The following is a 27,140-nucleotide window of genomic DNA, read 5'->3' on the forward strand; positions in this document are numbered from 1 at the left end:
TGTTACAGCATGCGGCCTGTGGGAAAATTCATCAGTGGCCAGTTTTGATGGTGGGATTTACTAGTATTATGAATATTTTATGCACTGATAAAATTGAAGCATGCCTTGAAAATGCTGTGTGTTATGCCTGTGTCTCTGAAGCTTGTTTTACTTTAACTTTCATATCTGTTTATTTTGCATTAAATAAATAAAGAAACTGAGCCGCAGCAATTGTTGTGTTCATGTGTTCTTTGATGGTGATGGTTTGCACAACTCTGCACTGCTACAGGCATGTGCGTGTAAAGAAAGACGTAGGTGTTCACCGAAAGAAATCACACCCAAACACTAAAAATGCTGTGTGTTTCATTATGGACAAGAACAAACTTAGAATCAGCAACACGGCACGTTTAATAGACCATTAGAAATTACTTTGTACCCATGTGAAAACAGGTTTCAACTGCAAATTGAACCCAAATGCAAATAGTTTCCTTGTTGTCACATATTGTAAAAGTTGCATGTTTTTACTCTCCACTATCTCATCTGTTCAAACAGCAACATTATCATCCGTTCTGAGTTGTGTTTCGTGCCCCTTGCCGAATGTAAGTCCGATATTCATATTCATGTTTTGAACTCATGAGAAAAATGTGTCCAATTTGTTTGCGTCACAGTGAGCCTGTGACTGTGTTTCTTCACCAACAATTGCACAGTATTTGATATTACTGTTCAAAGGGCTTCGTGTGCTGATGGCTCATTGATATGTGCTGTACAGTTGTAGTAAGTATATGTGTAGATTGTATTTTTTCTTACTTTTACTGGAATTGTTTGAATTGCCATTCCTGTTGCTGTTCCTCAGCAGTTGACTGTCAGCCACTCAAGCATATGTGCAGGAGCTTCCTGGGCAGCTAGTAGAACCATGTGAAGATGGTCCACCCTCAGCCTCTCAAAGGTGGGAAGAGTGTGCTTCCTCAACCTCAGGCCTCAGCTCCTCGACACAGAGGAGCAAGGAAGACAGCTACAGGGAGTCAGCTCGTAAGAAGTGACGATGAGAAAGCCTGAGACTCGGCATCCAGGACTTCCTTGACGACAGCGATGTTTACAGACCAGATGAGGAGGATGGATGACTACAGAACCAGCTGGAGAGCTGTTGTCACCTGTCTTTCAGTCAGTTAAGTATAAGTAATCGCCTCACTAAGACTACAAAAGCAGCAGTAGTGACATATGTGGTGAAAAGATAAAGAATCATTCCAGTGTCTGAGGCCAAAATACCAGCAATGCAAATGTTGTATAGTTGTCTCCAAAATGATTCATGACTTGTTTTTATGTCTCATTTGTGGAAGACCCAGCACCACCTTGTTTCCTGGCACCAAACTCTGTCTTAAGACCCAGTGAATACAATTACACCCGTTTTGTTTTCATATTTACATCAGTTTAAATGTACTGAATGCCTCCTGTAGGTGGAGCCATTGTTCCTTTTTAAACGGGATGAATGAACTATTCTTGCAGTGAGTAAACGCTCATTTTGACAGCTAGGCCTTGAATGTCACCGTTGTCCCATTTTCATCTCTTCGACTCATTCTTAAGCAAGCTTCCTCCAAGCTTCCTGGCTAACAAACATTCATTCCTTCATTTGTCTTCCCCATTTTAACCATATTAAGGTCACCAGAGGGTCACTGGAGGCTGGAACCAACCCACCATGTAGTGTGGGGGAAGGATAGACAAACTAGCACACTAACATTTACACCTGTGGTTAGTTTATTGTATATTCTCTGGCCCACCTGGGCTGCACGTGTTCACACTGCAAAAGGCGTCCAGAGGAAACGGAGGTGAAGTCAGAAAGAAACATGCAAACCTTATGCAGGAAGGTTCGAGCCTGAGGTTTAAACTCAGGACATTCTTGTGGAGGGGTGACACTGAGCTCATGTCTTTAAGCAAATGTTTGACATTTTAAGAAAATTCCTTATTTGCTTTCTGGCACATAGTTAGATCCCATGTTTGCTGTCACTCTCAAGTGTGCATGGTTAGCTTAGCTTAGCACAAAGACAGGAAACAGGTAGCCTGGCTTTCTCCAAAGCTAACATAACCTGGCACATCTCAAAGCACCAGCACCTCTCAAGTTCACTACCAAACAAAAACTTCACCAGTAAAGTGTGAACCGTTTTTACAGGGTGTTATGTGGACCGTTTTCTTGGCACTGAGACTCCAGAAAGTGTGTGATGAGACATAATGTGCTAATTTGTTAGTTTTAGGGGTGCTGATTGGTGAGGCAGGCTAGTCGTTTCCCCCTGCTAACAGTCATCCAGTCTAAGGCAACTGGCTGCTGGTTATAGATTCATATTTAATGGACACACGTGACAGTGCTTTTCAATCTTCTCATCTAACTCTCCACCAAGAAAGCCAATACTTCAAACTATTCCTTTAAATGGTGATAATTTGTCAGCATGTTCACAGCTCATTTCCGCCGTGGCCAGAGAAATCAGTTCGTGACTGAAAATCACATCATTTCACATATCAACTTTGACATTTTAAAAGGCTTCCACCAAACATCGCTGACTTGTACAGTAATTTATGTTGTTCCCACACTTTATTCTGTTATTGTCTTGGCAAATAGAGAGATACATAAATCACTGCTGTAAATAATTAATAGTGCATCGCAAGTCAAAGAGGGGCAAATAAATCGCTGACTGGAATTTCTCCCCACATTTCTGTGGCTGTGGGATGAGAGGAGATACTGGGAGTGAAAAGATAAAGAACCTCTGCGTGAATCATCGGACAATGTAAAGTTTTCTGGGTCTTGTCCTGACAAAGTGCTCCTCCTCCTGGTTAGAGGGTCTATAGTGCATGTGCAGAGTGCCACGTAGTCCACTAGACAGTGTGTGTTTGTGCCTGAGTGTGTGTGTGTGTGTGTGTGTGTGTGTGTGTGTGTGTGTGTGTGTGTGTGTGTGTGTGTGGTGCAAGCCCTAACTTGGTGCTCCAAGAGTAATGGAAACCCAGTATTTATGAAAGAGGAGAAAATATTTGAATTGTCTGTTTTTGTCGTCGAGTTTTTAGCTGAACTGAATCTGGCCTTATTTGAGTTTTGCAAATGGGTGGAGGGAATACCCACGACTAGAAGGAAATGAAAGAGCGTACATCTCAGAGTGTAAAAACTGCAACAGAAGCAGATGTGCTGTGGGATAGAACTTGTGGGGTTTAAGTCGAGGGATGTGATAGAAGAGTCTTGCCTTGCCATGGATGCACTGAGACATGTGTGTGGTTCTGTTTTACTGTGATGAGATCATGATGATGACATAAAAATCAATTATTAAAAGCAAATTGGGGAGAAAAAAAATCCAAACTGGAGAAAACAATACATATTTTCTCAAACTGATATTCCCGGTTTTTAGTAGATTTACTTGAGAAAACAGAGCCACCAAAGCTGCAGCGACATGGGGTTTATGTCATGGCTGTGATGGGTTACATGCATCAAAGCATGTATAATAACATATCTATGTCTGCCTTAAATCTAGACACTGCCTGCTTTAAGTGCTGAGAAGTAGGCTTCACCTCTCAAGTGCAATGCTAAATGTCTGCCAGATGTTGAGTCAGTGATGGCACTGAGTAATTGGTGTTGGTTTTAAGGTAAATTTAGCATCATGAAAGGATGGAGATCTTTTTTTTTCCTCTTTACACGATGATGAGTTTCATGCAGGAAACCTTGTCACTATTTTCCCACCTCATTCTCCAACTCAGACGTGGATTTTTTCAAATTCTTTTAGCTCCACCGAGTGCCCAGAAAATCAGGAATGGGGGTGAATTCCAGCAACGTGGACAAAAGAACACAGCTAATTCCTTACAGATGTGTCTCAGAGCTGTGTGAGGGAACACTGTGCTGCCCTCGCTGGAGAGAAAAAGGACTCTGCATTGGAGAAAGTTCAATGAATTACGAGCAAAAAACATCAGTGACCCAGTACAGCTGGTTCTGACTGTCTGTCTGGTTTTCCAGTGAAGAGAAAGGAGGCAACACTGGAGCGCATATTTTTCACTCTCTGGAGGAACTGTTGGTATGCAGACTCGCAGGAGTGTATGTTAGTCATCCTCAAAGCAAAAACACAATCACATACTGGTTAAAAAAGTGCATCTACAGCTGTTTTATACTGAAACCAAACCCCTTACAGTTGAATGAATAAAGCTGCTAGAGGGCATCTCTGGAGACAAAACAGGAAACTCAAAAGAGCAGACAGATTCACTGCTGATGTTGCTCTGATTCAGTTTACAAAGACTTTTTTAGGAGTTGAAAAACCTTTTATTCTCATCTTTTCACCTCTTAATCCTCACAACTTCTCGGTTTCACTAAAGCATCTTCTAGTGTCTCTGGATTAACGAGCCTTTGGCATCCTCATCCTGTTTCTGTATCAAACATTTCCTACTTATCTTCACTCCTGAACGTCTCATATAAGTCTGAAGGGAGGATTCGTTTTCAGAAGCTCATATAACTCCAGTTGGCTCTGATTCACCCTCACAGCTTACACAAGCTGAAACGTAACCTCACGTGACTGTGAGATGATGTGTGCCCTCTGAGATCCAAAAACAATACAACTGGTTTAACTGTAATTTACAGCATGATTTAATCCATGTACTCTACCATTAGAAAGACCTATTCTCAGACCATTAACTATTTTTGGTCTGCTCTTAATTGTTGAACTCTTTCTCGGCTACTGTTTGGGCGGAAAGGATTTTCACTGGAATCCTAAATGTTCAAGTTAATTTAAAAAGCACCATCATACTCTTTTTAAAGCTCCTGAAAACTTGGTTTCATCTGAAGTATTTCTCAACAACAATAAATATGCATTGCTGAAATGCACCAATCAAAGTGAAAGGCACCCTGTAAGGTTTTTGACCACTCAGTGTTTTTGTGAGTGGGGCTCTGCTTTGTGGGTTCTTGTGATTGATGCACAGGAGTGCTGTGACACCACCTTTTCCAATTTAGTCTCGCCCTTCTTCAAACCAGTTGGAGGTGCAACGAAACAACAGCGCAGCTAGTCGTCTCTCACATGAAACAACAAAAGGTGTTCCAACTTTGGGAGAAAACTATACTTGCGAGATACTGTCACTCATAGTAAAAAGGTTAATTGCGAAAACATCTTTTCTAGACCTGTTTAAAGCTGTTCTGAACAACCTCGTTCAAAGTTGGAGCAAAGCCTGTCATTACAGAGAGAGGTGAGACGCAATAATTGTTCAAATGAGGATAATGGCGCCCACTTAAAGGCATTGATGGTGTTGCATTTCTTTGCAAATGCGAAAAGTGATCTGACAATCACACCCTCACTTTTGGAGTAGTTGTGTGAAGAAATAAAAAAAAGAGAGCTCCTTCACCTCCGCACGGCCGGCCAGTCACTGTGTGAAGTCAGAGTCGTTGTCAGATCGCTGGTTTTGGAAAGTTACCACCAAATTCTCCTGGGCACAGCAATGACACGTTCTAAAATGATCAGCAGGAGCAGATCATTTTATTCTACCGGGCACGCAATGGCGCTTTTCAGAAGCACCCCAAGTCGCTCTCTGCTCTGCCCAGCAGAGAATAAGCAGCTAGTCTTTTTATTGATGGACGCTGATCGAGATCACAAATCAGATCAAACCAAGTAGGGAGTCAGACACAGGAACGACAGAGAATCAGGCAGATCCTATCAGAATCCTGTGGAGACTTCTCAACACAAAGACTGGAAACAGGGTCACAGGCTGCTTGGTTCTTGTCTTATATCTTGTTTGTTGAATCAGTACAAAATCCAAAGTGACAACTTGTGTTATTACATTGGACATAGGCAGCCAAACTGTTTCCATTTCCAATCATTGTGCTAAGCTAAGCTAAGCTAAGCTAAGCTGGTGTCAAGATTCTTGTCTAAGTCTTCCCAAAATGTTGAACTATTGCTTGGAATCTTAGAGAAGCAGTCTTGTGACCAGATGGCCGCCAGTTCATTTGTAGAACTGACAAGTCAAATTTCAGCAGCAAAGGTGAAAAACTAACACTTGATCTTCCCCCATTAAAACCACTGGGAGAAAATTGTTTGTTCAGCAACACTGGAGCTGCTGGAAGTGAAGGGTCTTACTCATTGACGGACCTGTGTGTAAGACTTAGCGGGATCCATTGGCAGAATATGACAGAAATGGAATATGATATTCATAAGTTCATTTTCATTAGTGAATAATTGCCTGAAAATAAGAATCAGTGCTTTCATTACCATAGAACGAGTTTTTCATATCTACAGAGGGAACAGGTCCTCTTCCATGTTGCACTGCCTTGTTTCTACAGTAGCTCTAGAGAGTCTCTTTCACATATTTTGCAAGATTTGAGGCCACAAAATATTTGGCTACACACAAGGAAATGGTTAAGTGACAGGTATTTATTTGATTTCAGTCTGCAACCTCACCACTAGATGCCACTAAATCCAACCTACCGGCCATTCACAAACACCCCAAACCTCCTGCAGCTCCGATGTCTGCTCAGTGTATCCAACAGTTCAGGCCATCAGTGGTTATTGTTGCCTCACGGCTAGAAAGTTTTGGTTTTGATTCTCGGCTGGGGCAGGGTCTTTCTGTCCGGAGTTTGTATGTTTGCATCAAAAATATACCTATAGATTATACCTCTTGTCAGTGCCCTTAATCAAGGCACTGGCTTAGAGCTGGAGTTGATCCCCAGGCACACGGTGGCTGCCCACTGTTCTCACTGCTGGGATGGATTAAACACAGAGATCAAATTCCACCGTGTGTATGATTGTATGTGGCAATAACACCAGATTTGATTTGTAGGAGGTAGTTTCCAGGTGGAAATGTGGGTAACTGTGTGAGTACGATCAGGACATTCCTGAAAAAGAAGGCATCGTTCTCAGTGTTACAAGTCCGGATAAATTAAGTTTTACCAACAAAAAAACCCCCACCCCACCCACAATATAGAGGATATTACATACATTTTTCCCCATGTTCCTGGTCAGTGACAGCCACTTGACTCCATGCAATGTTTCTATAGCTGCCACCAGCAACCACTTTCTGTGCTTTGCCAGTATGTGATTCCAGAGACTAGTTCATTTACAGACCAACAAAATCTGAAGAAATAAGATAAGAGTGTAAAGTTTGTCTAAGGTAAGACCACAGTCCCCCTCATAGGAACTGATAAGACAATGGCATGCAGCACTCCAGTATTAATTGCAGTCACCTGCCCCCTAGTGTCGGGATATGGGACACTAATTGATGTGTGATTAGACCACACAGGCTCTTTGATCCTGCACCTGTCACATTCCTGTTCATGTTAGAAAAAGCCTTTGCTGATTCATTTCATTTTTCTTCTTTCTTTAGCTCCATTTTGAATCAAACCTGTGAAGTGTATTATTTGTTGCCTCTGCACTGCTCGGTTTTTCCTGATCCATAATGGCTCAAAATTGGTTGTCCAAATTCTCCATGTGTAATTTTTGCTTTGAAGTCAATAGCTCTCATAAAACTTTGTGATTTGAGAAACTGTAAATTCCTTGTGACGCCTTTGCTGTGGTTTGGCAGCATCTATCCTGTGGTCAGTTGTGTAGTTGTTAGAAAGAATTTCCTGGTTTGCTAAACAGAAAGAAAATGAATACCTTGGATCAAGTCTCCAAAGCTATGCATTATACCTCTGGTGTTAACAGCAGGGCCGTGATTTGACTGGGCTGCAGCAAATGACTTAGATTTATCAGCGGAGGAGTGTGGTGGTCACCAGCCTGCAACCAGACGCAGTAATGCAGATATCAAGTATCAGCACAGCCTCATTTTGTTTATTGCTCAGAATAGACTAATTATGACCTGAAAGACGATTACTGTGAGAAGCATGTGATGAGGCTTTCACGTTGTCAGCAAAGATCCAGCACAGACAGGACTGAGGCGCGGCTGGGGTGGAGGGGGTTTGTGGGAGATGGTTTCCCAGAAAAAAAAAAAAAAAAAAAAATCTGCAAAAGCTGCATGGCCATCAAAGAGTCATGTTTAGGTTTCTGCCTCCTATGAGAAAGTGGAGTGTAGAGACTCCTGGCAGACTGTGTTGCAATTTGGTTGGGAATTCATCCAACAGTGAAGGGAAAAGGTATTTATCATGACATTTTGTTGATCTGGCAGAGAAAGAAAAAATGACAATATAGAAAATAAATAGTAGTTTCCAGGCAATGGGTCAAATTATTCAAGTTCTATTATAACTTCGTAGGATGGATTTCACGAGTAAGTTTGCATCTGTGTTCGTGCCTGTTTTTGATATAACCGTTATGTTTCAAGAAATGCATCTGTTTCCATTCTTCGCGATGAAGAAAATACGCTTCACTCGTTGTTACTAACGCACATTAACCATCTTACAAAGGGCCAGACTGAGCAGTTATCAAACACACTTGGACGGGCATGATCAGACATCACGTATCCAGTGGTTATATGAGCAGCAGCGCTGGACTTGTGTAACAGATTCAGAAACTCCAAATGCTGAACTCCTCCTCCTCATCATCATCTCACTGTGCGCATCTGCAGGCTGCAGGAGCAGAGCGATATGAGTTTACACGGATACATTCAAACTTAGTTTTTCTTCTGTGCTGATTGGATATCCTTCAAATTGACATGAAAGATATTTACGTGTGAAGACAAGTAGCAAGCCCGGCACATTTGCAATAGTCGCTTTGTCACATTAAATCGGCTTTCATTGAGTTCATAATGGGATTACGCATATTTGGCACGCCACTTTACGCATATGCGTGCGTCTACTTTTTTGTTTTCATCCTGCAAGCTGCCCAGTCTCAGAGGGATCCGGGGACACAACAAAGAGACAACCAAAGAGCGGCTCTCCGACAAACGCTACAATGGTCACACAACGGCAAGATTTTTAGCATTTTAAGCCAGGGCTCGGAGTATCAACCACCCAGGCGGAGAGGCGCACCTCAGGAGCAAGTGCAGGCGCGACCTGTCACCATCATTCGTGATGCGGACGCGAGCCATCCGGACACCTCGAGCCTGCCGGCGGCGCAGCAGCAGCCTCCCCGGCCGGCGTCCGGTGCGCACAGCCCCGGTAACCTCCCTCCTCAACTCCAAAAGCTCGTGAGAGGGCACGAGCACCGCCAGCATCACCATGACAGCCCCGGGGAGCGCTCGGGAACGCAGAGGAGCGGCAGAGCCAATGAGACCGAGGAAAAAGTCAGGAGAGAAGACATGATGGTCGGTGATGACCCGTATGACCCCTACAAGTCCATTGATGGGGATAATCCATACTACAATTACTATGACGTTTACGAGAGACCGAGGCCGAGAGCGAGACCCGGATATGGAACAAGGAATCATCAGTATGGTAAGACTGCGGAAAGTGCTCTCAAATCAACATTCAAGTCATTAATGAGACAGATGTGATGTAATGAAGAGGTCCTTAGCTTCCTGTTGTTCAAGCAAGCAATCAGTTTTTGTGTCTGTCTTGTCTCTCTGTGTCTCTAAATTCCTACATGTTTATATGTACTTGTCATCTGTTAAAGTATTTGTTTATTTGTACATGAAAACTATGAATTTAGTGAATTAGTACAGTTTAGTAATTCGTTTTCCTGATTGGTAGATTTTGATGTACCACCTTTATTTACTCTCATATTCAGCTATTATTGCTACTATCATCTTGTTTGTTGTTGTAGGTCTGCCTGATCTGGTACCTGACCCATACTACATTCAAGCCTCTGCTTATGCCCAGAGAGTCCCAATGTACAACCTGAGATGTGCAGCGGAGGAAAACTGTTTGTCAAGGTAGACTGCTGTCAGAACTGATCCACATGGAGGGGAAAAAGAAAAAAAAGGGCTTACAGCCAAGCCTGTGTGTGATTCAGAGAGCTTTGAGCCATAACAACCACCTAAAGTGTTTGTGGGTGAGGGCTGCCCAGTGGAACCATGAGGTAAAATTAACCGAATCCAGCCACTGATGGTGGAGAGGGGTGGTGAATTTCTGTAAAGTTTAATCATAGTTTGTCCGAGGAGAGAAAGCCTGAGTGGTAAACACATTATCGAAAACTAACCCAAACAACCACGTGCCTTCAAACTATTTTTCCACCCACCATTTATACATAGGCTGCCTTCACTCAGACGCTGGAAGTCTGCTCCACTCAGAGGAGGGGATGTAGCAGGAAAAACAATCTCAGTGATGTCATCATGTCCATATATGACCTGTGTTTTTTTTTCTTCCTTTGGTTTGCGCCTGCAGCTCAGCCTATCGATCCAGTATCAGAGACTATGACACCCGTATGCTGCTGAGGTTTCCTCAGAGAGTGAAGAACCAGGGGACAGCAGACTTCCTTCCCAACAGGCCACGTTACTCTTGGGAGTGGCACAGCTGTCACCAGTGAGTATAATGTCATGTCGGTGCCGTCCACCTCACCGTCACACAGTGAAAGAGTCTCTGTGAATTGTGGCTGCTCCCTTGCATCATTTTTTCTCACTGACCAACAACGTGCTGGCATCAGTTAGAGTCCTGAACCAGATCTGGACTATTCTGCTCTGACCTGGTATGTAGGCCAAAAACATTTCAGCATCTAAACATTCACATGCTTTTATGAGTTTGAACAGGAGACAAAACATTTTCATCACACGCTGTAACTCAAAAGGTAGATCTGTGTTGTTGTTCATCAGTGACAAATGAAAGCTTTGTCATTACACGATTTGTCTTTTCCAGCCTGTAGCTGTGGTATGGCACCCCCTGTTGAACCTCAGCTGTGTTACTTTTGGCTGTTTTATAGCTTTTGTTGGCTGTTTTATTGCTTTGCAGAGATTTTGATATCAGGGCTGACATCTTAACATGAGTTCTATTTGTTTCCTCAGGTTTTCAAAGATGTAATTTTCCATTTTTACAGTCTCAGTGTAAAAATAGTAAAACACACTTTGGGCTTAAAAAAGATGGTGTGACTGAACTTCATATGACCTTTAAGTTCAGTTAATTTACAGCTGCAAAGCCAGACATTGTAAAATAAAGTTGTGTGATGTGGATAATGAGCCAAAAAGGAAAGCTGCTGTTATTTTTGTCCCTTTATTGAGCTTTTGGAAAGTGCCCAGCTCTCCTTGATTCAACAGAAACTACCTCATTCCAAAGTTATGTAGTGAAATAACCAGTCCACTGTGCTAATCCCCAAGATGGAGCACATTTGGCAGAGAGCCAATAAACTGTTGATGCAGACTGTATAGATTTTTTTTTTGCCAGTGTTTTGAAAGTCAACTTGTGTTAAAATCCAGACTGTTTCTGTCTCATTAAACAAACTGCCTTTAAGATAATGGAGTGAAAGCAGACTCAGATTCACTGCAGTGACTTGCAGCCATTTAAATGAACGCTGGGAAATGTCCAACAAAATGTGTTCAAATGTTAATCAACAATTGTAGAAATGTGACTCAGGAACAAAAACAGGCCCTCATCATGACAGACAGTGGTCTGGTTGTTGTAATAAGACCCACTCGGCTTGGATTAAAAATGTTGTTGAACACTGTTGCTGCTGGTCCACAGGCACTTCCACAGCATGGATGAGTTCAGCCACTACGAGCTGCTGGATGCCAGCACCCACCAGTCAATGGCTGAGGGCCACAAGGCCAGCTTCTGCCTGGAGGACACATCCTGTGACTACGGCTACTACAGGCGATTCGCCTGCACCGCCCATACTCAGGTCTCAAAGAAACCTCCTGAACAGACAGCTGTCGAAATGTGATTGCGTTGATCAATTTTTTAATATTATCATTGGAATATCTTGGGGCGGCACAGTAGCGCAGCAGGTAGCCTCACAGCAAGAAGGTTGCCGGTTCAGTCCCCGGGTCGGGCGGGGCCTTTCTGTGTGAAGTTTGCATGTTCTTCCCGTGCATGCGTGGGTTCTCTCCGGGCACTACGGCTTCCTCCCACAGACCAAAAAACATGCTCATTAGGTTAATTGGTGACTCTAGAATTGTCCTTAGGTGTAAGTGTGAGTGTCAGTGTGAATGATTGTCTGTCTCTATATGTTGTCCTGCAATCGACTGGCGACCAGCTCGCCCATTCACAGCTGGGATAGACAACCCCGAAAAGGGATAGTCGGGTATAGAAAATGGATGGATGGATGGAATATCTTGACCCCTGTCACGTATGCATAATGAGCTTCTCAGGTGCTGTCCTGTCACCAGTGCCACGCCAAGATTTTCAGTGGCCCTTAAAATGAATTTCTGGGGGCTTGGGTGCACAAGTGTTCAGACCAAAATGGAGAATCCTGATCTCCTGACGTGCCTTTCTCTTTACAACCTGGTTGTAGGATTTTGGTTTATACATTTCTAAAAACCAGAGTGGAGCTAAGAAAAACAAGCACTCTTTCACTGAAACGGCCATCTTTTCAAAGAGCTAGTTTAGTATTTCCTTTTTGCGTGAGCCAGTGATGATGGTGATTTAATGATTTCCTGTTTCTCCTGCTAGACGATCCCACCTGCCTGAACATCTGTGATCAGTTGTTTAGTGCAAGATTTCTTTTTCCATGCTCATCTTTTCTCTGTTTTTTTGTCTTGATGAAATTGCATCCAACCATAGCACTAAGACTGAACCAAAAATATAGTAAAAATTATTCTTTTTATTATATGGTTTTTACTCATATCATTAGATTTTATACTGCAACGAAACAGTAAAGTCTTTGTTAAAGTTACAGTTTCTATTCTAATGTGAAAGTGCCTCACAGTGTTTTATAAGACGCTTGTTTGTTTATATAATGCTTTACATGGATGCTGTCCAATGCGCAGGGCCTGAGCCCAGGATGTTACGATACCTACAACGCAGACATCGACTGCCAGTGGATTGACATCACAGATGTGAAACCTGGAAACTATATCCTCAAGGTTTGTGAGAAAAACCAGATGAGACTTCATGTGACACTAAACCTCTTTAGGAGCACACTGAATTTGTGAACTTTTGATCAGAGTTTGTGCTGTTTATTTATCTTTGTTGCTGTGTTATTGATTTGTGTATTTTTATATGTAATGTGTATTCTGTTGTTCTACACAGGTCAGTGTAAATCCCCAATATCAGGTCCCAGAAAGTGACTACAGTAACAACATCGTGCGCTGTGATGTTCGCTACACTGGCAACTACGCCTACGTGTCAGGTTGTCACATGTCAACGTAAGTGTCGTGTCTCATGTAACAGATATTTCTTTGATATTCCTCGTGTCCTTTATTAGTCCTCATGGTGTTTTCATTCTTGTCTTCATCTTTCTTTTCAGGTATTAAGAGATGACAGTCATTCACAGCATGTGCTGTAAATGTCAGTGAAGAGGACTGCATATGAGGGCATATAAAACATCATGAAATGCATTTTCAGTTGTTGGTGATGTTGTTTCTAATTTAAAATAATCATGATTTAAAGAAAAAGTAGCAATCACCTGAAGTCATAGTGCCAGATAATGTTGAATTCTTCTTTGCTTGTGTGGGAAAGCAGTTTTTTTTTAATCCTGAAGTATATTCTTATCTCTTCTTGTCTCGTGAGATATTTTTCATTTCCTGCTTCTGTTGCATTGTACTGTATGCTTGTATTTCATACCTGTTGTAAGATAGTAAAAGAATAAAATCCATGAAATTTAGAAACTTAGAATAGCTTAATACAAACATAAACGTGCCTGCCCTCGTTGTTAAGTCAATATCACTTATATAACAATTTTAAAATGAACCAGTTGTTTAAAGAAAAAATGTATTTGTTATATTTATAAGCAATGGAAGAAGCTCTCTTTACTCTAAAGCTTTTGGTGAAACTTAGTTGAATAAAACATTGCCATATGGTATCACTTTTTTAAACTGATCATTTTTAAGTGACTTCCCTTCTGTCTTGCCTTTGTTTCCTACTTTTTTTTGTCTTATAGTGTTTGCAACATCTTCATATAAATAACAAAAACTAACTAGCAAACGCTCACATTTGAGAAACTGCTACTCCAGCGACTTAGTATTTACATGAAGTGCAAAATAAAGAGAAAGTTATTTAGCTTTAAAAAGGTTGCACAGTATATAAAGAACATCTTTAGTTGATGCAGAGAAAACTCAGTTTACTGCAAGCCCTCAACCCAGACTCAAACTCAGCCCAGATAGCTGACTAAATTTTCGCAGTTGTTGAGTTTGTTAAGTTTGCTTAAACCTGCATTAACAGAGTTTTTTTTGTTTGTTTGTTTTGTTTTGTTTTGTTTTGTTGTGTTTTTTTTGGGGGGGGGGGGGATTAATTACACATCCCACTGACATATAGCCACATTAGCATTCATTTAGGGTTGTATTTCTGACCATCAGATGTGAACACGGAATGTAATGTTCTATTAGCTCTGTTTTTGGTCTTGGAAATATTTGCCTCTGTAGGGTTGAGCTGTGTACAAGCTAGGCGCAAACTTCGTCAGCAGCAAGCAGGGAGCAGTGAGCGTGGACCAAAACAAAAACAATTAGCTGAAAGATGCTAAAATGCTCTGCAGAGCCGAGGGGGAATTTATCTGTGGGTTCATCACAATGAGTGACCGAGTCACCCCTTTCACATCCAAGAAATCAAGAGATCATTGCTAACATAAAAAAAACAAAAAAAAAAAACAAAAAAACAACAACACTTAAAAAGAGGAAGGGGGCATATGATTGGCTGAAAGATGAGGGGGTGGTCACTGGAATCACATTATAATAATAATTATTTTTCTGATATTATAATATGCTTATTATTATCTTCATATAATATTTTTTCTTTTTTCTTTTTTAAGCATTTAATACTGTTGGGCTTCAACTTTCTGTGTTGAACATCATCAGCATGAACCATGAAACTGCCTGGTCATGTGCGGCGTCCTCCCCTCCAGCAGGGGGCAGCACTGAGACTCTGTTGAAGTTATTTGAATCCAGTGATTTCTATCAGGCTGACAGACAAACTGGAGTAAACCACCAGCAGTGTGTGTGTGTATGTGTGTGAGTGCCACAGGATCAAATATCACGTAGAAAACTGTTCGTTTTTCCAGCCAAAATGCATCCAGTCAGAGTGTCGATTCCGTCGTTTCGCTCAGAAAACAACTCGATGGAGAAAGGCTTCACGGTAAGCTGTTCAGCAATAACCTCTATCTGTCTCTCTGTGTGTCTGACTGTGTGTGTATGTGTGTGTGTCGCCTGCTCTGCTGCTGTCATCAGTTTGGCATTTGAACTCACATTTTTTGTTCGCTTCAAATGAGAAACTGTCGTCTGTTTAACATCAAGCAGCGTGAATGCTGATGTGAGTCTGGTTATCGGCTGTTCAGATGCCTCCAATCAGCCCTGAACTCACCTTGTTTTCAGCGCACTGAACGTTTCATCGACCACAGACTCCAAAGAGCTAAAACTTATTAACTAATTTAATATAACTGTATGTTTGTATTGTCAAGAATTTGTATTATGATTAGAGGCATTGAGCCTGTAAACCGACCCACCCACTCCTCTAGGTCAGAGGACCCCCCCAGCTGTCTGACATAATAAGCTTTATGACATGAATTCATTGTATATAGGAACCTCATATTAAATGTTAATGAGCCTTTTAAACTCTATTTTCACCACACATTTCACTTTAAAGGGTTACACCAGCCTCTTAGTGTTACAGTGACACATAGGCTGAGAGATAGTTACTTTTAATTCAAAGTTTTGGATCCTACATTTCCCATAATGCCTTCAGTAGCCTTTTGGTGAGGCCCTAAGCTCCCATGTCTTTCATAGTGTGACTTATTGCTGTCATATGTTAGTCCTGTACCTTCTCTCAGGGCGTCTGGCATTTGGGGAAACACTTGCTTTCTTGGAGTCAGCATAGCTGTTTCCCCCTGTTTCCCGTCTTTATGCTCAGCTAAGCAATCTGACTCCTGACCTCAGCTTCCTATTTACTGTGAAAACATGAAAGTTGTAATAATCCTCTTATCTAAATCTTGGCAAGAGAGCAGCTGCTCGTATTTCCCACTATTTCTTTAACTTCTGCATTCCTCATATATGCAGAGTGAATGAATGGAACTGAAACGCTCGTTTTTTGTCAGGAAATCGATAAACTGTGTTTAATGTGCTTTGCTCACGTCATTAGACTCTCTGAGCTGTCTCATGCCTCTAGTCCAGAATTGCAGTAACGATGCTGCGTCACTAAAGAGTGGATTTCCTCTTTCACATGAAGTCGGTAATACAGCAGTGGTTCTGCTGTATCTGCAGCTTGTACGGACGAATCCAGCTGAGAGGGAAGTCTGTTAAGGGACGTTAACAGTAGCTCTGACAGCAGTCAGATGTTTCCTATTGGTAACTCAGGCTGTAACTGACAGATTCACTGTATGCGCTCTATTTTTTCCTTCCTTTCAGGTCTTCAAAATCGACGTGCTGATGAACGGCAGACAGCATTCTGTTGAGAAACGCTACAGTGAATTCCACGCTTTGCATAAAATGGTGAGATGTAGTGCATCCCCTCATTTAATGACCATTTGTCCGTGTTGCGTTTGAGTCCTCCTCTCTCATGAGCTCACATTTCATTTTAATGTCCTTAACCTCAGCCTTTAACAAGTGAAAATGTTATGATTTTTACATACTGACCACCCTGTTTGATGATGTTTTCCACTGATATTTGAGTTATAATAATATTTTTACTAATATTTTTATACCTAAACACTTTTGGGTTTTGTTATGAACTGAATCCGTTTTTGTCTGTTGTTCTCTCAAATAAGACAGTTGGACACTTTTCCATCTTCAATGTCTGACATTGAAGAGATGAAACTATTAATTGGGTCATCCAAAAACAATTCATACAGTAATTGATCATTAAAATAGTCATTGGCTGCAGCCCTAATTGTATACATTATTAAATGAAATAGAGAAAACTTTATTCAGATGGCACATTTCATACAGTAGTATGTAAACAAAACAAAAAAAAACACATAAAAGGCATGCACAGTAAATCAGTACTTAATGTGGTCCATGATGGTTAACCACATTCACCATACTTGTTTGTTTGAGGTCGTTGCTTCACAGATGAGTTCCTCTTCCTGTGCTGCTCTTTGTCTGCATTTTGTTTGATGGGAGCGCCTGATCTGCCATGTGTTGTCTTTTTTTGATTATGTATTTAAATCCTTTCAGCTAAAGAAGAGCATAAAGCCACCAGAGATCCCTTCGAAACACGTTAGAAACTGGGTTCCCAAAGTCCTGGAGCAGAGGAGGCAAGGCCTGGAGCTCTACCTGCAGGTACTGCGACACACCGTCGCTCCACCCGCTGGGACTGTTAGCATTAGATAAAGAAGCTAAACATCTTTAGCTTTATGTGTGTGAAGTCAGTGTGATGAATGCATCCTGTCTGCTTTTACCATAAACACATTTTGTCCAACCCAAAGTAAACATACATGCTGCAGTACAGCTGTAGGAAGACTGAACGAATCCAGACGCTCCGCAGAGAAAGGTCATGCTGGTCACTGCAGTTGTGTACCGCCGCTTCATGCGCACATTGTAATTTGCTTTTGTTTTGCCTGTTTTGCCAGACTATAATTATGGAAAATGGGGTTCTTCCAAAGATATTCCTGGATTTCCTGAATATCCGCCATTTTCCTTCAGTGCCAAAAACAGAAAGCTGTGGGTGAGTTGAAACTGCAGGTTTTCTATGAAATAAAAGGCCAGTTTGTGGCTTTTTTTTTTTTTTGTGAGTTTGCTCTCAGGCTACTGGAAGGCGATGTGGCTTAACTTATCATTTATCTTCTCTAAGGTCGTTCGATACGGAATCAGAGGAATCGAGGTGAGTCGTTCTGATTCCTGTTTCAGTGGATATTTTAATAAAGTGTTGGTTGAAACATGTTAAAACTTGTGCCACTATTTGCTCTGCTTTTGAACTGCACACCACATGTCAGTGACACCATCTACATTTCTTCAGCTCGTTAATTTATATGCAGCATGTAGCTGCCAGTAAACGTTCTCACTTCTCCTTTTTGGTCTCCTTACAGTAAACTTTCACACCAGCCGGTCTTGCTGTTTCTGAGAGACCCGTACCTGCTGCCATCTGCACACGGTGAGTTCAGGACACTTGCCCGTCACGTTCCAGTTTGTTCGGTGCTTAATAGATATAATAGCGTAGTTGAAAAGTTTAATTATTTCTGGTAAATTAACTGTGAAACTAGTGTAAAGTGGGGATGAAGTTCTTATTATCTGGCCTTTTAATTTCAAAAACTTTCTTTGCTTTCAGACACATTTTCAAATGTTGTGATTGAAGGTGTGGTACATGGAGTTTTCTACCCGGATCTTCAACCAAGGTAGAGCTGCAGGCAGATGCTCCACACGTTCGCACCATTTTAGGTGTGCGTCAAGAAGAACATAACATGTAACACTGAGCCTCATTTACATTTTCCAAAGCATAACATTAAAAAACTAACAAAAAAACATGATTTTAAAAAAAAGGGATGCCTAATCTCTCAAAAATTCACTGGCACTACATTTTAAAAGGATCCGTTCATGTTATACCCAGTAACTTCTGCACCAGTTGTACTTAAAATATACACTATTGGCCCATTTTTCAATGGATTTTAATCCTTTGAGTACAGTTTGGCAGGTTAACATAAGACTAATAAAGAATGAGATTATTTTGAGAAATTACAGAGCTTAATACATAATGATACATTTGCTTGTATTTTCCTGCTTTCTTAAGAAAGTAATGAGTGGAATAAAAACACTATCGACTGGAAATAGGAATAAGAGGCATGTGAGCGCAGGGGAGACCTGAAGTGTGTTTTGAGAGTTTTTAGTTTCCAGAAGTTCGTAAATCTCCCTCCACCTCTGGGGAGCCAGAGAGGAAAAGCCGGTGGCAGCAGACGCAGACAGAGCACAGGGCTGTAGTCTGGAGCTGGATCGTGGCCTGCAAACAGGGAGGTGCCGCTCCCTTTGTAGCACCAGTGCTCTGGTTTCTGGATTTGTTCAGAGCTTCCACACGGAGCCGTCTGAGAGAGAGCAGCGTGGAACAATTTCAGGGCTGGGTGCCGGTGGAGTTGACAGCTACGTGCCACATGTTAGGGTGGACATGATTTGAGCTTCATAAATAGGTTTGTGGCAGTGAGGTGGACCTCTTTGATTGAGCGTCAGATGTTTGTGAAGGAGCTGCTGCGGTGTTTACAGTGGTGATGGAGAGCTCTGTCGGGAGCGACTGAAAGGGCAGCTCAGCTCGGTGATGAGCCACTTTGAAATGTGTCCGCAACAGATGTGGCACAACCTGTGCGCGAGGAAAGACGCGTTTAGAGGAAACAGATGCTGACAGAATGATTAAAAGAGTGGTCCATTTTTTTTCGATTTAGCTTTTTGCACTTCTGCTGCATAATCAGACTCACAATACATAGTTTAAAAAGATCAAAATCAGCGCAGCAGAAGCACATTTGACCGTCGACAGTTTGGTCGTAGATTCGGGTGTTGTGCTAGCAGCGGTTAATGTAGCCTCAACCTGCTCACCTCAGCAGAATGATAAACTTGCTTCTTTCAAACTCCACACCAACACAACTCAAGTGACATCACCTGAGGCAGATCATCAGATTTGGCACAGCTCCCTCTGGAGCCATAAATAGCTTTGTACAACTTTATTGACACGCAGAAAAACTCTTCTAGTATGTATAAAATCCATGGAGTTTCCTTTCAAGAGAGGATTACGTCGAACTCGAGGCCGCTGCTCCGTTTCTCATTCATGCCACCTTGCTTCCTTCACTTGCATCACCCCCTCCCTACAAGGGCTTTCCATGTCTGCCATAAGATGCAATAATGAGGTATGAGGACTGATAGCACAGCAAGAAAATTGAACACAGGGTTTAAACTGTTGCTGTCTCACCTTCCCATCTTTGAAAATAGCTCCAGTTTGTGCAATATAATGTGAACTCGAGGAAAAAAAATAGCTATTATCATAATTAAATCAAAGCAGAAATCCTTCTTATTGCTGACTAGACCTGACACAAGCCCGGTCCTGTCATATTGTCCCAAATCCCACGAAAACTGCCTTCAGACACACATTCCTGGTAGTTGTAGATTTTCACATTAAGGTCTTAGTTTGTGCACGAAAACAAGAATCATGTGTGATTTGTGTACACAAGTAGGGAAAAAGGCTTCTGGTAAGACTTGCTATAGGCCAGTATTTGGCACCAATACCAGTCATGTTACACTAAATTTTGAAATTACACATAATACAGAAGGGCCAGTTATTCACTTGTGATTAGACACACAGTCACCCGTCAGGTAAAGGGAAGCTAAGTGTTTTGTTTTGCAGAACATTTGTAAAATGAGAGATGGTGATTTTTAAGTCTTTCAACCAGTAAAAAACACTGTGCAATATGACATAAAAATACTGACTGTCTTGACGTTGTTCCATGTGAACGAATGCCTGTGAACGTACAAACCATCTCCTGTCGTGACATGACGTGCAGCTTTTGTGAAACATGATGCTGTATCTCACCTCTTGGGCTTAATTGATGACACACTTCTGACAGGACTGGACCTCCACTACAGCACCGTGACAGCTACGTATTTATACTGAACGAAATCAGCAGCTAACCTCAACTAAACAGATCATGATTTTATGTTTCAGCAAAGTAAATCACTTCATAGAGATCCATCTTGTAGATTTATATGTATTTATACTGTGTAACATTGTACCGTTTGTGCTCTGTGAAAAGTCTTTTATGTGCCATAATGTCAACCTACAGTGAACACTGGAATTCTGCTGTAGCACTTTAAGATGGGCGATATGTAAAATACTGACACCAATAAAATTCATGATTTCCACAAAACCTTGTTTGTCAGACTGAAAATTCAGGTTGATTTTTAATTAAAATGACGTCAAATTTGTAGACACCATAGCCTCTTTATTAGAAAAGTAACTAGAAAAGGCTCTCAATTGACAAGCTAACAGCTGTTTGTCAGTTTTTCTCACATTCCAGGGTTAGCATAAACGTTGAGAGGAGTCCCTGAAAACAGAGTAAACCTCTACATAAATATGCTTGATTCGCCTTGAATTACTGAAATTAGAGTTGAGGAAATACACCAACAGGAGGAGGAGCGATCGACCGCCCTGATCCCGTTCACGTCAGTGTGTGATCGGCGATATCTGTCCCCTTAAAACGTAAAACCCTTCAGTAACTTGCTCGTTTGTTGTCCATTTTCATTCAAAACAAAGAAGCATTAAAGCAATGATCTTCCAGCGGATCATATAATCATCTATCATGGAGCATTTCTGATTAAATGTCAGTGTCTTAATATTTCTTGGTCATATCACCCAGCTGTGATTGCAAGTATAACATTCCTAAGATGATTTAAGCAAACAGGAAAGGGTACATATCTGTTAACATACAGTATTCTGGTTTTGCCGTAGCTACAACAGAAACATAAGATATACCTCTATTAGTCCCACAGTGGGGAAATTTCAGATGTCCTCTGCATGAATTTAGATTCGTAAACAAACACTACCACAAAATACTGGCTTCACATCTGGAAATAATCTGAAATGGCGATTTTTTCTCAGAAGCATAGAAAATTAAAAATCCTTTAAGTTCTGGGCATCGATGTCCCAGTAACAGTCCAGTCAGAGCACACGCACGTTTGAAACGTGTGGTCCAGCAGCTGCAGGCGATTCAACAGAGTATCTATGGCCCCAACAGCAGCTTTAAAGTTCTCCGTGACCAACTTCATCTTTCAGTTCGTCCTGGCTGCCGTCTGCCTGAGGTGCTTTCATGTTGGCAAAGGCAACTTCTCTTGTCAGCTGTTCGAGAGGAGGGAGACCCACCGCCAGGTTCCTCATAGCAATGGCTGCCATCAAGAATCTAAAAGAGAAGTGGACGAGTTAATGAGAGACATTCTTGGATTAATTGAGTTTTTAAGCGTAACTACAACCAAACCTGCCACGTTACTGTGCTGTCTCAGGACAACACTCACCCCCTCCGGATGGTGTAGTACTTTTTCACTGCAAAGCGCTCCAGCCGCTCCAGCACGCCAGCCTCCCTGCGTTTCTTCACCTCCTTCATGCGTCGCTGCCGCTTCAGGAACAGCTGCACAATCGGGTCGGTGGCGTTGACCTCATCACCTTCTGGGGCGATAAGAGGCTGCAGCTCGGGGGGCAGCGGCTCGGTTTCTATTGGAAGAGACTGACCAGTCAGCTTCTGAGGAATTCTTTTTGAGCTCTCGAGCAAAACTTCTTTATATTTGGATGAAAGAGGAGAAAGTCCTCATGGGGTCCGAACTGTTAAACACTGTTCCCCTGTTCCAAAACAGAATGTGGTAAGAGCGCGTTTTCACCTGTCCCGTTGCGAACACGCTCCTGGAGCTCAAACAGCTTGGTGAAGTTCTCCTGAAGCGCCGCCTCTGTGGTGTTGACGTAGATGTACATGTAGCAAGACGGGTCGTCAGACACCGTGTACACCTTATGGTAAGCCCCAGCAGGCACCTACACACACGTACATTACAGTAAATGCTACAGTGTGTCGAGGCTAAACAGCATCATGGTGACGGAGGTGACGGTTTGTTGCTGTACCTTTATCTTCTCACCAGGCTGAAGAGTGTAGTTCTTCTTCTCCTCCACTACCTCGACGTTCACCTTGCCCTGCAGTACATGGATGCTGGTGTTGCCCAGATCTTCACTAACAAAGTTTTCTAAGTGGAGACCTAAAAGGTAACATGCTGTCAGTTAGCACAAAGAAAAAAAACTTTAAACATAACTATACTTTTCCATCTACATGACGGATAGAACAAGGAGAGGTCTGGAACCTGGGAAGTCAGCAATGAAGACGATCTCAGTCTGATTGTCCAAACTGCCCTCGATCTCCTGGAACTTGGTCCTCCACGGTGAGAGGTCCACCAGGAGAGGCATCAGCCATGGGTTTGACTGGAAAGGTGACCAATCAGCTTTCACAATGTCCACACGGGGATCAAAGATCCTTAGAGAGAAGACAAGAGCACATTTTTAAACACAATCTCACTATTTTATAACATTGTTCATTTGATAAATCTTACATTAATTACATCAATAACATCTTCTTCTCAAGTGAAAGGCTGACATACCTTTGCTGGAAGCGTTCATTGATGGACACCCAGATGTCAAAGTAGATTTCAGGTTCAGAGATGTTGTAGCGGGGCAGGAAGTGACTGAGGCACGTGGCATACTGCTTCAGCATGTCTCCATGGTCCTTCCAGCGTCGGCTCTGCGTGAACACCTTCAGTTCACAGACAGTGCAGTTAGGAGAATTGTTCATTATGACTGTCTATGCTGGCTGATGTACCGTGAAGCCAAACTGAACAAACAGACTTAATGCAATGCTCTGTTTCTCACAGCGTTTCGCTTCTTACTCACCCCTGGGTTCAGATATCCAATTTCTCCAGTTTTTCCATCCTTGTAGGTGATCTTAACATGCTGATGGCTGCGGGAGTGGACCATCATGTCCCACGAGTAGCCGTACAAGCCATTGGTCCAGTTGTTGTAACCCTGCATAAAAACTCAACATTAGAATAATTGCATACAAATCAAAGTGACTGTAAATTATTTTTAACACTTTCACCAGCTTTTAGTAAATATATGTAGAAACCAAGCGTAAAGTTCATTTCAGAGACTAGATGATGAATATCTTCTTCTTCAGGGCTTTAACAGCGGTGAGCTGTTGTTTGCTGTGGACCAGTGACCGTTGACTCTGATTGAGCAACTATCGGTGTGGTGACTCAGTCGGGGTTTAAAAGGCTTTTGCTGACAGCAAAGTAGAATCTCATTGAACAGAACTGCTCTGTGCAGAAAATGTAGCAGAATAACATGACAAAACTATTTATGGTTTCTTTTTGATCAACAGACATGACAGGCAGATGTACCTTTGTGATGAAGTGGGAGTAAGGCATGAAGAACTGTTCAGTGATATAGAGGATAGTAAAAATGGCCGCCAGCTTATGCTTAAGTCTCAGTTTAGAAGCTTTGGCGACAGGCGGGGTCTCCTGACGTTCGCTGCTGGCGCTGTGGATCTCGTTGTAAACACAGGAAGAACTGGGCTGAGGATCCGTTGAGGTGAGCGGCAGGACCGCCCTCAGGAATGCTGGGAAACGGGCGAAGAATCTTCTTGGCCAGTCAGGGTAGCAGAACAAGGGACTGGTGGCCAGCATCGTGTAGGAAAACATCCCTGTGGAGGATTAGCATTCTTGATGAAGATAATGAAATGGCAAAATTTTAAACATTCATGGCAACGACAAGAATGTTTTTAATGGAGCAAGACAACAGACTCACCGATGCTGAACAGCTGAGAGTTCATGCAGTGGAAGTACGAGACAAAGAAAAATGCATAAGGTCGCGTGACATCAAAAAACAGCAGGTAGCCGGCAGTCAGATCCAGAACAAGACCGCATCCATGCACCACCAGCAGGCTTATTAAATCCACAGGAAGGATCACTCTGAAAAATAATGCGTAGCACAGCAAGATCAGAGTGGGAGCACTGACGTACAACAGTTAGTGATTGAAGGCAAAAACATCTTTGGACCGAGCTGCACTAATACCTACTTGAAAGGATCAAACAGCCAATGGTGAGCCAAGTATGACATCGAGTATCCCTCCACCCAATCAGCATCCAGCTTTTTGATTCCAGCAATGAAGTATACGATAAATATCTTAAAGGGGCAAAAAAAAACAAAAAAACATTGACATCATTGGATCACCTGTCGCCAAGATGAAAAATGTACTGTATTAGCTGCTGAAAGTCACTGGTGCACAAACCTGTGTCCTCAACACAGTGTAATTCCAAAGAGGCACGTGAGCATTTCTTATGGAAGGCCTCCGCAACCCATCGACTGACCTACAAACAGACACATGCACAGTGGGCTTCCTCTGTGGAGCTAACGCAGATCAGAAATGCACGAGCAAACAGACACACAGCCTGGCGAACATCTTCTCACCAGTATCTGTTTCCATCCATGAGCGTGAGCTGAAATCCAATGAGGCCGTAGAGGTACGAGTGATTGTTCCAGGCCGTTTTGTCCAAGAAGAAGATGTACCAGTACGTGGAGAGGAACATGAGGCAGGACAAGCGGTAGAAGCAGCCAAGCATGATGCCCACGGCGCCTTCAGTGTGAGACACACAACTTCAGTTCACATTAATAAGAACAGTTGTTAAACAGTGTTTCGCAGAGTGGCGAACGTCACCTCGTCCGTCCTCGAGAACGAGGACGCCCCTTTCAAACCCAACCACGACTCTAACACCTGTTACCAGTGAACCTGTTTACCTGTGGAATGTTCCAAACAGGTGTTTTTGGAGCATTCCACATCTTTCCCAGTCTTTAGCTGCTCCTGTCCCAACATGTTTGAAACATGTTGCTGCATCAAATTCAGAATAAGTAGAAAATCAATGGAGTTGATGAAATAAAACATTAAATCTATTGTCTTTGTACTGTTTTCAGTTGAGTTTATGGAAAAAAAGGAATTAAGAAATGATCATGTTCCATTTTAATTATGTATGTGACAAATATGTACAAGTAGAATACTGAAGTACCACATACAAAACAAACAGTATTACTGCATCTACAACAAATGTTGTTATTTAAACACTTGAGACTAAGAGTAGAACATGCATTTGTAACCAGGCTGCTGTGTACTCTTCGTACAGTACTGGATTTGTTCCCTTAATCATTATCCTCAGTATTGATTTTCTTATTGTCATTCTGCTTTTCTGTTTGCATTCTTGCACAAGCTACTGTGAACGCTACAAAAGCCTTCGTACTCAAAATGTTTGGAAGACTCAAACAAACTCTTGCATGAGTTAGTTGGCTTGGGGGGGAATAAAAGGTCTGCTGTATTTGCTTTCATCTTTGCCGTATGCGGCACCCCAGGGTGACAGTCTCCTATAAAATGACTGCATCCCCTTCCACTCAAAAACAAGAGGTGGGGGGTGGGGGCTTTGCTGACGTGGTCTCAGTAAACACTGAGGCGTGAGCTTTTAAACCTTTGGAACATATTTCTTAACATTAAAATCAACCCACCGAGGAACATCACCAGATACACCAGATACATCCAATCCAGTGACAGCGGCTGCAAGAAGTTGAAGAGGGGAAAGCGGCACACAGGGGCACCATCCAGGTACTTATAGTCCAGGTGACTGAGGCCACGTTCCTGTGTGACGTCGATAGCCATCAGCAAACCTGCATGGGGGACACATGATGGAGTTGCACACAGGCTTGCTGCACAAATGATGGCCAAAGTGTCTTATCTTAAGCCTGCTGCAAAATTCACTGAAACCAAGTCTGAGTAAAAGGCATCTTAGCTTACCGAACAAGCAGCGGAAGATCCCCAGGGACGCAGGGTCAGTGGGACGGTTCAGGAGGACCACCAGGCTCCTCCAGGAGGTCAGGTCCTCCCTCCTGAACCCAAAGATCCTCTCCATCTTGCTTTCGGTCTGTTGTTTATCTTTTCTAGGAGCTGGGTCCTTCTTTGTGGGTTGTTCGTCTCCATCGCTGCCCACGAGAGCAGCTAGAGGGTGAACAGGAACATAAACGTGACACAATGTAGTACTATTTGGAAGTATGAGCAAGGTATTGTGTACTAAAACACGATGTCAATGAACTTGTTATTCCTTATTTACAAAACATTCTCTCTTGTCTGCATACCAAACACGGCTGTGGTTTGGATAACAGCTCATCATCAGTAATATGTTGTGTAAGTGCTCATTACTTTGGCTAAACAACACATCGCCTGTCTGCTAACAACAACCTCACCTGCGGTCGCGTCTCTCGCCTCCATGCTGCAAAATGCTCCGAATAAGACGGATTTTGGTTGGGGGACAGGGGGACAGAAAAGTGCTCTCTCTGCTCTCCCTGCCCCAGGTGGAGGTGTCCTGCCTGGTCACGTCAACGAAACGGACAGAGTTACGTGTCAATGCCCCACACACACATAGGCCAGTCAGGGCAGGGAGAGGAGGAAGACAGTTGGAAAGGGATTGGAATGTTGTGAAAGAGGTTGCTCGTTGTTGATTGGCTGATTCCTCGAATGACTACGCCCACTACGGGAACATCTTACACGTCATATCCTTTTTTTTTTTTTTTTTTTTTAGAATATTTTCAGTATTTTCCTCGGCATATAGCAGCTGTATAGGATATTATCTAAGCTGCAGTTTAAATAGGTAAATAATAATAATAACAACAACAACAACAACAACAATAATTATCAGTATTATTATTGTTGTTGTTGTTGTTACATATTTTATTATGTAATAATGAA

The 27,140-nt window shown here is 42.4% G+C and overlaps 3 protein-coding genes across 3 annotated transcripts; 2 read left to right on the plus strand and 1 right to left on the minus strand.

Moving 5' to 3' along the window:
* The first annotated feature begins 8,483 nt into the window (after window positions 1-8,483).
* Window positions 8,484-13,611, plus strand: loxa (lysyl oxidase a). The gene is made up of 7 exons (XM_070988991.1): window positions 8,484-9,286; window positions 9,615-9,723; window positions 10,175-10,312; window positions 11,462-11,618; window positions 12,706-12,801; window positions 12,968-13,083; window positions 13,185-13,611. The coding sequence occupies exons 1-7, from the start codon at window positions 8,659-8,661 to the stop codon at window positions 13,189-13,191; spliced, it is 1,251 nt and encodes a 416-aa protein (XP_070845092.1). The 5' UTR covers window positions 8,484-8,658; the 3' UTR covers window positions 13,192-13,611.
* Window positions 13,612-14,815: 1,204 nt separating this feature from the next.
* snx24 (sorting nexin 24) lies at window positions 14,816-20,695 on the plus strand. The gene is made up of 7 exons (XM_070988704.1): window positions 14,816-15,004; window positions 16,270-16,353; window positions 17,038-17,142; window positions 17,433-17,527; window positions 17,654-17,683; window positions 17,889-17,953; window positions 18,128-20,695. Exons 1-7 carry the CDS (start codon window positions 14,936-14,938, stop codon window positions 18,196-18,198), a joined length of 519 nt encoding a protein of 172 aa, XP_070844805.1. The 5' UTR covers window positions 14,816-14,935; the 3' UTR covers window positions 18,199-20,695.
* Window positions 20,696-20,703: 8 nt separating this feature from the next.
* On the minus strand, window positions 20,704-26,878 carry ggcx (gamma-glutamyl carboxylase). Its single transcript, XM_070988703.1, has 15 exons — window positions 26,639-26,878; window positions 26,193-26,393; window positions 25,907-26,065; window positions 24,827-24,992; window positions 24,648-24,726; window positions 24,435-24,541; window positions 24,164-24,327; window positions 23,758-24,059; window positions 23,252-23,383; window positions 22,963-23,114; window positions 22,669-22,838; window positions 22,436-22,566; window positions 22,201-22,348; window positions 21,841-22,036; window positions 20,704-21,728 (listed from the first exon to the last, which is right to left on the minus strand). The coding sequence occupies exons 1-15, from the start codon at window positions 26,661-26,663 to the stop codon at window positions 21,572-21,574; spliced, it is 2,289 nt and encodes a 762-aa protein (XP_070844804.1). The 5' UTR covers window positions 26,664-26,878; the 3' UTR covers window positions 20,704-21,571.
* Window positions 26,879-27,140: the final 262 nt, after the last annotated feature.

The sequence above is a fragment of the Chaetodon trifascialis genome, chromosome 20 (genome assembly GCF_039877785.1).
Source record: "Chaetodon trifascialis isolate fChaTrf1 chromosome 20, fChaTrf1.hap1, whole genome shotgun sequence".
Classification (NCBI taxonomy): Eukaryota; Metazoa; Chordata; class Actinopteri; order Chaetodontiformes; family Chaetodontidae; genus Chaetodon; species Chaetodon trifascialis.

What these genes read in the sequence shown, in the direction of transcription:
- snx24 (XM_070988704.1), top strand. Translation starts at nt 14,936, where the DNA reads ATGCATCCAGTCAGAGTGTCGATTCCGTCGTTTCGCTCAGAAAACAAC. An exon ending in CGATGGAGAAAGGCTTCACG is followed by an intron (nt 15,005 to 16,269) that starts GTAAGCTGTTCA and finishes CCTTCCTTTCAG; the next exon opens with GTCTTCAAAATCGACGTGCT. An exon ending in CCTGCTGCCATCTGCACACG is followed by an intron (nt 17,954 to 18,127) that starts GTGAGTTCAGGA and finishes CTTTGCTTTCAG; the next exon opens with ACACATTTTCAAATGTTGTG.
- loxa (XM_070988991.1), top strand. Translation starts at nt 8,659, where the DNA reads ATGGGATTACGCATATTTGGCACGCCACTTTACGCATATGCGTGCGTC. An exon ending in GAGGAAAACTGTTTGTCAAG is followed by an intron (nt 9,724 to 10,174) that starts GTAGACTGCTGT and finishes TTGCGCCTGCAG; the next exon opens with CTCAGCCTATCGATCCAGTA. An exon ending in CCTGCACCGCCCATACTCAG is followed by an intron (nt 11,619 to 12,705) that starts GTCTCAAAGAAA and finishes TCCAATGCGCAG; the next exon opens with GGCCTGAGCCCAGGATGTTA.
- ggcx (XM_070988703.1), bottom strand. Translation starts at nt 26,663, where the DNA reads ATGGAGGCGAGAGACGCGACCGCAG. An exon ending in GGCGAGAGACGCGACCGCAG is followed by an intron (nt 26,394 to 26,638) that starts GTGAGGTTGTTG and finishes TTCACCCTCTAG; the next exon opens with CTGCTCTCGTGGGCAGCGAT. An exon ending in ACACTGTGTTGAGGACACAG is followed by an intron (nt 24,542 to 24,647) that starts GTTTGTGCACCA and finishes TGCCCCTTTAAG; the next exon opens with ATATTTATCGTATACTTCAT.